Source organism: Lutjanus erythropterus, chromosome 3, assembly GCF_056507025.1.
Source record: "Lutjanus erythropterus isolate fLutEry1 chromosome 3, fLutEry1.hap2, whole genome shotgun sequence".
NCBI lineage: Eukaryota > Metazoa > Chordata > Actinopteri > Lutjaniformes > Lutjanidae > Lutjanus > Lutjanus erythropterus.
In genome coordinates, this window is record NC_139319.1 from 40,615,783 (window position 1) to 40,629,919 (window position 14,137).

The 14,137-nt window shown below is 39.3% G+C and overlaps 1 protein-coding gene across 1 annotated transcript; it reads left to right on the forward strand.

The window, feature by feature from the left end:
• The first annotated feature begins 23 nt into the window (after positions 1–23).
• Positions 24–12,416, forward strand: tmem176 (transmembrane protein 176). Its single transcript, XM_084716184.1, has 7 exons — positions 24–47; positions 3,374–3,502; positions 5,472–5,582; positions 5,781–5,837; positions 6,657–6,803; positions 11,418–11,534; positions 12,052–12,416. Exons 2-7 carry the CDS (start codon positions 3,377–3,379, stop codon positions 12,109–12,111), a joined length of 618 nt encoding a protein of 205 aa, XP_084572310.1. The 5' UTR covers positions 24–47; positions 3,374–3,376; the 3' UTR covers positions 12,112–12,416.
• The last annotated feature ends 1,721 nt before the right edge of the window (positions 12,417–14,137 follow it).

Sequence of the window (14,137 nt, forward strand, 5' to 3'; positions counted from 1 at the left end):
AACGTATAGAGGAGGACAGATTTACTAACTTATCTGGAGAGAAAAAGGTAGGAATGAGACCTTTTCAGCTTCTAATATCTGAACAACAGCCGGAGCGTGTGTTGTTACTGTTAAACTGAGCAGGCTTGGCTGTTTAGACTGAGCTTCAGGTTTATTAATTATGTGGAATCAATTGGTGATTCATAAGGAGCCGATCAGTTGACAGACTGGTCTTAGAACACACGCGAAATATGCTATGTTTTCTCAAAGGCCAGAGTGACAAGCTTACGCAATACGCTCAGATCAATTTGTGCGTAACGCGTGCGTAAACGTAGACATCGACATCATCTCGGACGATTGTAGTGCTCATCATATTCCAGCGAGATGATGGCAGCAGTAATAGTGCTGTGTGCAGCGCAGAAGGTGGGGGATGATGGTGGAGATGATGGTGGAGTGTTGGGTCTGTCCCAGCTGTGTACTGTCCTAATATTAACTCCTGATATCACACTGCTGCTGCTCCATTTGATTAACTGCTGCTGTGCCTCTGGATCGCACCACTGCCAAAACTGGATTTCCAGTGAAAGTGGGATGTGTTTTATGTCTGTAACAATATGTAACACCAACCTGGGGATTCAGCATGTGGGAAATAACGCTTTACATATCAGAAGGAGAAAGTTTTTCTCTTTGTTTTTATGAGACACAGCCAAAGGCTGCAACACAACAAGCACAACAGTGTTGCCGCTGGGGCAGGGATCTCAAGCTCAAACTGGCGTGGGGCCACTGATAGTATTCAGTGGTGGACAGTAGTGAAGTACATTTACTTCAGTACTGTACTTAAGTACATTTTTGAGTATCTGTACTTTACTTGAGTGTTTGTTTTTTTGGAAACTTCTGACTTTCACTCCACTACATTTCAAAGACAAATATTGTACTTTTGACTCCACTACATTTCTATGAAGGTTGTTGTTACTTTTCCACTAAGCTTTGAAGTCAGCTGTTGGTGTTTTTTCTTTTCTAAAATGCAGTTGGTCACATGCTGTGTTCCTCACAGAAGGAAACCAATCACAGTAGCTCCTCTCAAATGGGACTGATGTAGAAGTGGAAATACATCATCCAGGTGCTCTCTGTAACAAGCTCTGCCTCTGTCATTCAAAAAAAAAACTGTAATGGTGACGGCAGGAGAAAGACAAAATTAAATCTCAAGATGTTATTATAATTATTTATTATTCCGGGTAGCTTTTAAAGTTGGATTGTTTTTATTGGGGTGAAAAATACCACATAATTCATGTATATATACTGCCTCTGAGGACAGAAAGAAATCTCAGTTATTTAACAGACTTGGAGAACTCCTTACAGTCAGCTTCAATCTAATGTTATGCTGTGATTTTAATACAGTTACATCAGAAAATGACAACACCTGTCCTTTTTGTTTTTAATTGTATTTCTATGCTGAAGTTTTTATAGGTGTTTCTATAGACTTTGTGTAGCAGAGTGGTTCTACAAGCATCAGTGCATCATTAGATGGTTTCAGAGAGTTACAAGCTTCTGTAAATGCATCATGAAAACAATACAGCATGTATTGATATTAGGAAATGTACTTTGTAATTTGTATTTTTACAAATGTAATATTTGACCAGGAGTATCTATACTTTGTCAAGTACTGGGGTTGAGTACTTTGTCCACCATTGATTGTCATGTCACACGAGCAGGGGCGTTTTTGACAGGGATAGCACAAGTGGGGCACTGACTCGTGCAGGGGTGGCATGGACTATGTGCAGCTGCACACACACACACACGCACACACACACACACACACACACACACACACACACACACACACATTGAATAGCATTTATCATCTGCTTTAAATCTATCTTGCAGTTATCACATAGTGTCTTATAGTTTCTTATGTTCCTGTGTTTAATTTGAAATACTTCCAATCACAACACAACACCACCATACAAATAAATGTAAGAACTTGTACCTCCATTGTGCCTTTTCCCTCCTAAATTCCACCATGAAAAATAAATTGTTGCACTTTCATAAATTTGCATCAAACTTAGGTCTCGCCTATCACTGGGCAGATAGTCAATCATACTTGAAAATAATGGGGCAACTGGGGTGGCCAGTTAACACAAGGAAGTTTCATCATGCTTAAAAGCCACCAAATTGTGTTTTTATTCCAATTGTATGTGAAGGAGTAGTTAAATCGGTATGAAACAGTTAAAACATATAATAAAATTTCAAAAGAAAACAAAATAATTTTGACATCATGTTGTGGGCTGGAAGTGGCCCTGGGGCCAACAGTTTGATACCCCTGTGCTAAGGAGTAACAATATATCATATATTATGTTGCAAAACTGTAACAACATATTGTGAACTATGTTAGCTGTCAGAAGTCTCCAGCTCCTAATCTTCAAGGGACAGTTCACCCCAAAATCAAACATGCAAATTTTTCGCCTGACCTGTAGTTTTGCTGTGAGTTACAGAGTTTTGGAGATGTCTGCCTTCTCTTCAGTAGAATGGCACTAAATGGCACTCAGCTTGTGGTGCTCAAAATACCACAAAATACATTTGAAAAACTCAAAACCTTGTTGTGAGTAGTTTCATGCAGGAAGTAGATCTGGCAGATTCTCCTTTAGAAAGAAAGTAGCTGCTACATGAAACTGCTCACAACAAGGTCTGTGGATTATCTTGAGTAACCGGGTCTATCAACTATTTTGATGGATAAATAGCACCACAGGTCAGGGGAAAAACGTATTCTTGATTTTGGGGTGAACTGTCCCTTTAAAGGACTACGTGTTGTACCACATTTTTGCTGTTCAGTTTCAGATGCAAAATGTATACAGTTTAGATTTCTTGATGCTGTGTTGGCAGTGTTCCAGGCAGCTGCTGGATTCCACTCATTTCTGTACAAGATGACGATCAATGAACTGTTGGACATGAAGGCTGCATTTAATGCTTGTCATCTGCCCAAAGATTATCACATCATACAGAAATAGAAAAAGAATGCATTCATTTCTTCCTTTATACATTCATGTTACTCTAAAACCCTAAAGAGAAAGTATTTTCCACTTTTAAAGGTCCAGTGTGTATGATTTACATAGCTCTATTGGCAGAATATCCAGAAATGGAGTATACATATATATATATATATATATATATATATATACTTATATATATACAAGTAAGCCCTTTATCATGCCTACAGAAGGTGCGGATCCTCGTCTATGGAGGCTGCAATGCCTAGATATGGCCTTTTGAATTTTTTTTGTGAGACTCTCTGCCACCATAGGTTCTCTTACATGCTTGGAATTGGAGAGTGAGATGAGGTGTTTGCAATCTAATAAGATAATCCTGCAGCCTTGACTGTCAGCTCTGCTGTCCTCTGCAGGTGATGGCGGTAGCAGTCTCCAGGGATCTGACGGTGCAGGTGCTGGAGGATGTGAACGCTGCCAAGCTGACTGACAGACAGCAGGCACTGCGTGCTGCCATCCAGAGGGGAGAACCCAAATGTCTGGGGGTAAGTCTGCAACTCTCGCTCTGTTTACTGTACTTACATTACTGAAACAGAAAAAAACACACTGAGTTATAAAGAGATGATGAGGGGATGTTTTGGGTAAGGTCAGATTGATGATCCTTTTGCTACATCTAAAGATACAATATTTGCTCATGTTTAAGGAAAAAATCAGCATTTTGAAAAATGGACTTTAGCCTAGCATAGCACAACAACTGGAACCAGGGGGAGCTGCTAGCTTGGCTTAATCAAACATGAAACTGTACAACTCGAGGGTCTAAGGATAGCGAGTGTTAGACTCTACAGACTGTACAACCACTGAGGCAAAGTGTAATTTGTGATTTGGGGCCACATAAACATAATTGACTTGACTTTACACTGTAAAGCAAGGGTGGGCAATTATTTTTCACAGGGGGCCACATGAAAAATTGATCAGGCTGTTGTGGGCCAGACCCAAATGATATAAGGTCCTAATAATGGCCAAATCTCTAATAATCGAATGGTCAGAAGTGGCACTTCTACTGTTGGCCACCTCTTCTGAATTGCTATGTGATGAACTGTGTGCAAATATTTTGTTGGCAATGTCCAAAACTTGATGTTTTACAGTGAACCACATGTGCTGCATACAGATTACAATGGCAGTAGCAGCAAAAGTCGAAGAACAACATAAACAACATGGATGTACAGCACTGAGTGAATAAAGTTACAGTTTAATATAAAAGATACAGTTCATTATCATTACCAATGAACACAGCACTGACCCCTTTCAAAATAAAGCTCTGATTACAGTTTAATGGTAAGCAAAATGCTAATAACTGTCTTTGCAAGATTTTTAATTTTTGGTATTTCCATGTGGCTTTGCAGGCCACATGAAACCTTTCAGTGGGTTGCATCTGGCCCCTTGTCCAGGTCTACCTCAAAGAGACACTTATACCCAAAACCACATATGTTTATCCTGGTCTGTAGCACTATTTAACCATCTAGATTTCTTTGGTGTGAGTTGCAGACTTTTGGAGATATCGACCATAAAGATGTCTGCCTTCTCAGCAATATAATTGCACTAAATGGCAGCTTGTGGTGCTCAAAGCACCAAAAAATTCTAAACTAGTGTCTCTCTCAGAAACTCACAACCTGGTAACTCAAGATAATGTTGTGAGCAGTTTCATGGAGGAACTACTTTTTTGTAGCAGAGAGACAGTAGTTCTGGTAGTTTCAAAAGCAGCTCTGCTAGATTCTACTACAGAAAGAGAGCAGTTCTTTCTCACAACAAGGTCTGTGAATTATCTTGAGTAACCAGTGATTGATTGATAGATTGAACCGTCCCTTTAAAGGTGCCCCCACACTAGGTGTCATTGTTCGTCTGCACACATTTGATCTTAAATTTCCATGTGAACAGTTTAGGAACTTTTGTGACATTCATCGATACTTATGTACTTTCTGTTCCTTCTTTTGTAAGATTGACCTACCATTAACATAAAGGCTGGAAAATGTAAGGCCATATCTGATAATAATAATAATCATAAATAAAACATTCATGCCTGAGGCCCACTGTATCCTTGAGCTCTAACAAACATGTTGAGTGTCTTCCTCATTAAATGTTTGCAAAGTATTTTGAATCCAGCACTGTTTACATCCACCAACTAGCAGTCTTCTTCTTCTGTGCCTTTGTTTGTGCATATTAGTGCAGTACAGCCAGGTGTAGGTCAGTTAATTAGAGTGTGCACTACACAATACATTTACTGCATGTGCGTCCTCATGCATAGGCACAATATAAACAAAACAGGGACTCACTTAAAGAAGACAGTGCTACTAGAGGTCATAAATGTAACTCCGCAGAGAACATTTAAATGGTCAGTTACATGGATCATGTTACTGTAACACCACACACAAGAAAACTAATGGTAAGCATTGTGTGTGTGTGTGTGTGTGTGTGTGTGTGTGTGTGTGTGTGTGTGTGTGTGTGTGTGTGTGGCAGGTGAGCCAGGTGATGTTGGGGCTGATGGTCATGTCCTACTCTATTCCTCTGCACCTCACTGAGACCACTGAGGTGGTCCGGCTGGGAGTTCCTTGGTGGAGTGGCCTGATGGTGAGTGTGTGTGGGATTGCATGCTTCATTCTGATTTCTGCTGATACCCGAGGGATGTTAATATTAATGTTATGCAGTAATGTGGTGTTCCTCTCTGTGCTGACTGTCTGTCTGTCTCCTGGTTGTGTGTGTGTGTGTGTGTGTGTGTGTGTGTGTGTGTGTGTGTGTGTGTGTGTGTGTGTGTGTGTGTGCTCCCAGTTCATCGCAGCAGGAGTGGTCGCTATCATCTTGGACAAACACTGCACCATGAAGCTTGTGAGTCTATATAGAACACATACACAAACATGCAGATAGACAGTGTGTGTATATGCATGATTGCAGTGGTGGACTGAGGGGCAGGGGCGAAAAAATAAAAAGGGCACCACCTGTACAGGGTGGGACATCAGTGTAGTGTAGTGAAAGTTATGATGCATTCAAGGTGGAACAGTTCCAATTCCTTGGTTAGATAAAAATTGTTTTACTGTACAATAAACACTACAACTCTAAGAAACACACACCAGGAACTATTTAACCATTTTAAGAAACGTAGAGGCCAAATTATTTTCTAGCATGTAGAGCAGCCTATATGGCACTGTATTGCTTTATCTTCACTGAAAGGGCACTTTAGGGTGCCCTTTAAAACTTTTGTCCACTAGAAGGGCATTTTAGAGGGCACTTAAGAATATTTTGTCCACTAGAATGGCACCCTAGATGGTACTTTACTATGTTTTATCCACTGGAAGGGAAGCTTAATGAGCACTTTATCACTTTTTGTTTACTAGAGGGGCACCTTAGGGGCAAATTTGCCACACGTTTTTGACTAGAGGGGCACTTTAGAGGGCACTTTATCACATTTGGTTCACTAGAAGGTCACCTTAGAGGGCACTTCAACACGTTTAACTATTAGAAGGGCACTTTATAGGGCACTTTACCACATTTTGCCCACCAAAATGGCACTTTAGAGAGGGCACTTTACATGCTTTACCACACAGGGGCACCCAAGTGTGCACTTCTGTGTAATTTTCAAATATGCTCATATTTCTACTCTTACTTTTGGGCCCCTGTAAAATTTGAAGTATTGCATGTATTTTTCAGCTGCAGATGTGTTTGATGGTGAGCATGGCGTCCACTGTGCTGTCAGCGGTGGCTGTGATCATCTACTCTGTGGACATAGACAGGAATCCTGAGGCACCCTGCAACAAGCCGATTGATGAAAACTGTGACGAGAGACACTACGCCACGGTTGGTATCAGCTTCATTTTATGTCAGTAAATAAGACAAATTAAAGCTTAAAATACTTAAAATGAAAAGTGTGTTGTAGTAATGATGAACTTTATTTATTTAGCAATTTTCTTAACAAAGTGCTTCACAGCAAAAGAGCATAATAAAACAGTAGATAAAACAAACACAGCACAACAGCACAAAACATGCAGCTAGTGGTAGTTGGCTAATGCCAGAGTAATGTGATTATTTTGGTGCCTGCTGCAGTTTGTCAGATTCTGCACTAGGTGCAGTCAGTATAGGGAGTTTTTACTGATATCAGCACTCAGTGTGGAACTGTAGTCTTTGCAAAAAAAATAAATAAAAGCGTGGATACTTCGTGCAAATCAGTGGTATTCTGAAAATTTTGTTTAGCTAGATGAAGCAAGACTGCACGATAGGGTACCAACCGGTAAATCCCTGAACGTTTGCACGCCTGCAACCAGCATCTAAACAGTGTAACTTAACTCTTAATGGACAACAAAACTTAAAGGGAGGCATCAACAACCTCATCAACATCTGCAGGTGATTAATTTGTTTGCTGGATAAGTTGTTGGAAATAACTGGGCAGTTTACGATAAGTGTCCCAGTTAGCTTATCATTTTTACTAGCTTTAGCCAACACTCAGCCGTTGGTTGCATATTAAACTCCTTACCGAAAAGATATTTAGTACACCACAACAGTGTGTGACAGTCTGTCTGAAACCGTAGTATGAAACCAATATTAGTAAACTGCAGACTGTTGACATGGAAATATTACAGTATACAACACAGCGGTGATAAGAACGATAACACCATAAGAGGAAGGATATGTGCTTCCTCTGTGACATGAACTACAGTGTTGCCCTGGTGACAGACTGACAGGCTACAGGTTGTATAGACAGGTTTGAGAGGAGAGAGGGAGGGATTTTGTTTTGTGTTGTCTGTAAACTACTGTAAATATATAACAGAATATTCAAAAATGTTCAAATGTAGATGTTAGGGTTATTTCTTACAATAGATTTTACAATATAATTTATTTTTTTTACCGTAAAGTACCAGAAAAGAGTACTTTTGGGTATTGGTATTGGTATACCCAATGTACCAAATTCCAGGTACCAGTATTGGTACTGTGTTGGTTCAAATGTGAGTCGTACCCAACCTTGCTAGATGACATCCTCAACATGAACTTCAAAACAGGCAAGGGCATTATCTGCAGGGCTGCTTGACTTACTGCTGTAGTTACTGAATTGGAGAGGAATATAAAATTGTATATCATCTGCATAACAATGATGGGAAAGTATACTGAGAGCAACAGAGGGTCAAGGATGGACCCTTGTGGGATACCAGAGTTAAAATCAGCAACAGAGGAACTTGCATTTGCTGTAACGACTGAAAAGGTTCTGTTGGACAGGTATGAACTTAGCAGTTGTTGGGTGGGTCCTTGAAGAACTACCCACGTTTCTAGACAATGCAGGAGGATGGCCTGATCACTGGTGTCAAATTCAGTGCTGAAATCTAAAAACATACAGAGAGAGCAGTCACCTCTCTCAGTGGGTCATTAGAGACTGTCACTGTGAGCTCTCAAACCTGAAGTAAACAGAAATCTACTGAGATAGTGCATAAAAATGATTAACTAGGGCTGAAATTACTTTCTGTGGCATCTTAGATTAACACCCGTCACCCCAAAAATAGAAAAGTCTTGTGGGTGTTGTGAGTGTTGAACCAGTGGGAATGTTGAATCAGGAGGCAGTAGGTCAGCAACGGATTTTTGTTATACTTCCTTTTACTGCATCATACCGGATCTCTGAAATAGTGATGACTATGAAGATTAAGTGCTGACTCTAGGCTTCATTTTGATTGCGTTTACATCTTCATCAGCTTTTTACACCAACTGTAGTATCGCGATTTTAGGGAATAGAAAGCAACGGCAACTGCCAACTGGCCAGCTGCTCAGCATCACAGTGTGTTCTCTAAATGTGCTTGTTTCGCCACTGACACGCTCAGGTTGTTATTTTAAGTGTCTGACAACATTATGGAAAGGATCCCTGCTGAGAAAGATTATAGTATAAGTAAGTATTTATATTACTCATTGTTGAGGATTGGAACAAATCATGCCCTATGAAAAATCTCTTTATTAATACATTTATATTAATAGCAACATTATAATTCCATTTTATTGGTGAAAATGTATTGCTAAAGGATTTATATATATGAAACATAAATATCATTTATTATATTGTTTTGTTTACTTTAGTTTTTAGTTTGTTTAATTAATTTCTAAACTTGCTTTGTTTTATGAGTCATTTTATTCAGATTTCGCAATGCATAGTGATAAAGTGTAATAAGTGACATGTACAGCTTGTAATACAGCACCAGCACAGCACAAACTATTTTAAAGCCCTCATTCACTCCCATTGGATCTAGAGACAATAAATGAACATCTCTGCGTGACTGAGTGAGGACCCACAGACATCAGCAGTCACTTGGTATTTTATCTCCCTCTGACAGACCTGAGCTGACATCCCCATGTCTTGCCTGTCTCTGTGTCTTGTTTTTGCCTTCAGTCTGGTCTGCAGCAGTGAAACACTTGTTTAATTGGTTTGAGGTCAGTTGACTAACTTGGCCGGTCAGGAACATTCCACTGCTGGCCTCTAAAAACTGCTCAGTTGCCTTGTCTGCATCACTGCCTGCTCCATTGTCAACTAGAGGAGTAAGAGTGTCATCCAAAGACACTTATAATACGTGCATTTAACTCAAGGGATACATTTTGAGACAATAAGATGTAAAGACAGATAATTTTTTACGGACCATGGTGCAATCCAAACAGAAGATCTGGAGAATTTCTGCTGTCCTGATTCAATGACAAGCTCATTCCACCATTGTGGAGCCTGGAAAGCAAACAGTTGTGTTTTTGTTCAGTGGTAGCTAAGCCCCCGTTGTAGTGAGGGAGCAGCAAGCCAAGTGGCTGTATTAGAGCATAGTGGACAGGGTAGAAGTGAGCCATTTGCAGCATGGCAGGCAAATAGCCGTGTCTTCAATCACCCAGTGGTATCCAGTGCACAGAGGCTACTTTTGCACACACTCTAGTTTTCCATTAATATTCAGAATACGGCAATATTCAGAAGTTGATACAGGTCATGTAAATAGCACATTCTGATTGGATGTTCTGAATGGAGTGTATTCTGATTAAGACAAGTGGGATATGCTGGTATTTTTCTTGTTTTAGGAGCATTCTTTGGAAATGAAAACAGCAAATTCAGAATATGCACCTCAGTTTGGGTTTTTACTGCAGTTGGTGGCACACAGCCTCTTGCACTCTGTGCTGTAAACAAATCAAATAGACAATAGTTTACAGGACTGGGGTAGAGATGTGTGCATAAAAGAAAATCTCCAGTGATTGGTGGGAGAAACACACCTACCTTTTAAGATTATTTTACACATCTGACACCAACATGTTTTTGGATATGCATAAATATCTCAGTGCTGACCTTTTCAAGAAGGTGAGTTCACACTGTCAAACATTTCCACCACCAGTGGAAAACTATGGAAAAAAGTAATATTTTGACAGAAAAAAGCTATAATCACACTGTAAAAAAAACTGAGCAAAACTCAAACCTGTTTTGCTGACCTATAATCTTTAGTTGAGATAATGTATTTTTCTTCTTTAGATAAAGTTTAATCTTTGGGTTTTCAAAACAAAACAAAAAAGATGGTTTATAGTTTTACTTGAAAACATTAACACTTTGTATATTCACTTTAATGAATTTACTCAATTTAGTTTTTAAATACAATATTTTGAGTTTCTAAAATTCAAAGCTTTAAGTTTATCTAAAGAAGAAAAGTAAAAGATCAGTTGTTGGTATGTATTTGAAATCAGGTCTATTTAATTCTCACAGCACATTGCAGCTTTTTCACAGCAGCCAAATTGATATGAAATAATACAGAGGTTATCAGTGATACTGATTAATATCCCAGTGAACTAACATGCACAACAGCAGCACTCTGACTGTTCAACCAATGAAATATGAAAGAAGAAGAGGAAGACAAAGGAAAAGACAATGATGAATAAGATAATGAAGAAAAATATACAGAAGATGATGAAGAAGTAGACAAAGACGAAGATGAAGAATGCAAAGAAGAAGAAGACAAAGACAAAGAAGACAAACATGGAGATAAAGAAGACAAAGAAGACAAAAAGAGGACAAGGAAGAAGTCAATGAAGACAAAGGTGAAGACAACAACCAAGAAGAGGAAAACGAATAAGAAGATAAAGAAGACAAAGAAGATGTCCAAGAAGAAGACAAAGAAGAATAAAACCAAGAAAAAAGGATGACAAGGAAGGAGAAGATGATAAAGAAGACAAAGAAGAAGATGGCCTTAATCTGTAAATGAAAATGAACCTCAGTGGACAACGCTTTGACAAACATTTACATGTAACTGGGCGTCAAATAAATTCATTAAATAGAAAAAAAAAAGATTCATTTCCTCCCTCCTCTCTGCTGGCCCTGCCAGCTGCCAGTAGAATGAGCCTGCTGTCATACATTGTGTGTGTGTGTGTTGTTTGTGTTGTAGTAACAAGAGTTAATGTGAGCGCTGTGTGTGTCCTTTACAACAGAGGCTGAGCAAAGGAGTGAAGTCGTCCCTCCTTCTCTTCACCCTGGCACAGACAGCCATCTCTGGCATCCTCTGCTTCCTCCTGTACAGACAGAGACATGGCTTCGGACAGTACGCTGTAAGACTCCAACACTTTCTGTTCATTAGTAAAGACATCAAGCACATCAACAACAGTTTGTGTGGATTACACAGGGTGATAGTGTTGTAAGACAGGCAGCACGGACATGGTTTTGTGTTTATTAGTACAGTCACTTTGTAGTCTACAGTCTATAGTAGTTCTTCTGAATGATGATTAGATGTGTATTGATGCCTCTTCTTCCAGATATGAAAGGGTATAAATTATTTTGAAGTTACTATAGGGGATAGTGGGACAAGAGGATCCAATTCTTACTCATGATGTCCTCTACACTTTAAAAATGAAAAAGTTGAGAAAACTCAAAATTTCAGTGGTCTGCAATAGATTTTTGAGCCCAACTCACATTGTTAAGTTTTGAAAAGGTTTTACCAACTACTGATCTTTTGTTGAGACAATTTAACATTTACCTTCTTTAGATAAACTACCCTGACAATGTTCTGATATTATGAGAATAGGTGCTGACATGTTGATGCTGATGGTCTCTCTCTGTTTTTTACAGTCCCTCAATCAACCTGCTTCATCAACCCCGACATCATTCTCACCCCCTGACCTGAACTGATCAGTCATTGGACCAGTGGTGATTGAGAGGGTGGATTACTTTTCACCAGGTGACTGATTATTTGTTATTCAGATTGAATTTGTCAATTTGTATCTATGACTTATCCACTGTGTTGCCTGACATACCACTGGCTGAGGAACATCTGCTTTCAATTTGTTTTTATGAATGTACATCAAGACCTGAATATTAGTTTATTGGTACACTTCAGCCAAAAGAGTCAAAACTTCAACATGGAACTGTAATAAAAGACAAGAGGATTGGAATGAATGGAAGAAAATGAAAACATTGGCATGTTTCAAATGTGACAGATCATTAAAGGAAAAAGACAAAGAGATTGTTCTCTACTGTGGTAAAACCCTCACAAGACACTTTTGTGGCCATGAAATGTGAAAATGTGTTCTGATGATGATGCTAACTGTCTGGGTGGTGCAGGATGCAAAGTGCAGCCATGTGTGCAGGAAGAGCTGGACATTTTTGTGGCTGCAGGCTCACAGTGCACCTGGGGCACAGATGGAGACAAATCAGCATAACGAAGAATCTTTTGTACACACAAAGTAACTCATGAGTATTCTCCTCCTTTATGACACACCTGAACCATCACCACATAAAACCAATGCACCCTCATACCTGAACACCAGGATAGGTTGATTTTCATTTACTCCCAAAACAACATATTACTCTTGGTGAGTTCCAGGACCAACAGGTTTACTGAACCCTAACTATGTCACGTAGATCATGTGGCATAACTTACATGACATTACACATGTGGTTTATGTTGTAAAATGATTCTAGTTTGGTTAGGTTTGCTAAACTGGTTAAACGTAGGTTTAGAAAAAGATTGCGGTTAAAATCAGGTTCAAATAACTATGCTACGTATGTAACGTGACATTACCCATGTAATGACATAACTCATGTGAACCAGGTTGTTTACATTGTAAAACTGCTGCAGTTTGGTTAGGTTTAGGCACAAAAACTACTTGGTTAGGTTTAGGAAGAGATTGTAATTTGGTTTAAAAAAAACACGACATAACTCACATGGCACACATAGTGTATGTTGGAAAGAAATCAATGTTTGGTTAGGTTTAGGCAGTAAAACTACTTGGTTAGGTTTCAGAAAAGATCATGGCTTAGGTTAAAATCACTACGTTATGTATGTCACATGATGGAAGTGATGTCACTCACGCGATGCAGGTGGTTGGCAGTGACAGATATCACTTCCATAATGACATTTTAAGCAAAACTTTAAATAATTCAACCTTTACTTTTTGTTCCACATAAGACTGGAACCCTGGTCTCCTCGGAGAACCATCTGTTAAGGTTAAAATAACTACAGTATGTCACGTGACATACATATTGTCCTACACACTTGGAAGGGAAGGGTGAGGTAAGTTGGTTGCAATCTGTAAACTGACCACTAGATGCCACTCTAAAACACTCACACGCATGTTCCGGCTTGGCTCCGTGTGGGATCTGCATCTCCATTAAAACATGGTTACCTGCGGTGTCTTTAAACTGATGACACGTTTTGACTCAAGTGACTGTAAAATGTTGAATAAACACATTTCATTTTCTATAGATTCTTCACAATAAAAGTCCGTCATTATTTTTTATTTAAAAATTGATTCAATGGATATGGATAATGAATTGATAAAACATGATGTCCTCTTTTACAGGGCAGATACAGACTTATACTCAAGACTGTCACTGGTGACGGTCTTGAGTATAGTCTTTATCTAGAACGTGGCCAAGGGTCTCTACCGAGAACACTTTCATATCCCAGGGGTTTTATCTAGAACACACTCACAGGCCTTTTCTACCAAGATGGAGTCGGCCCTGTTCTGGTTCGACTACCAAATTTTGAACCATTCTGTGCATTTCCACCAAAAATAAACTGGTCTGGAGCCTGAAAAGTTGGTTCCAACTTTAGAAACTTAAGTGGGTATGTCATATTCTACAGGTCGCAGTGCATTGTGCAGTGGTCTCTGTTGATGACATCTTTACAGTGGTTCCACTCAAAACTGTTGGA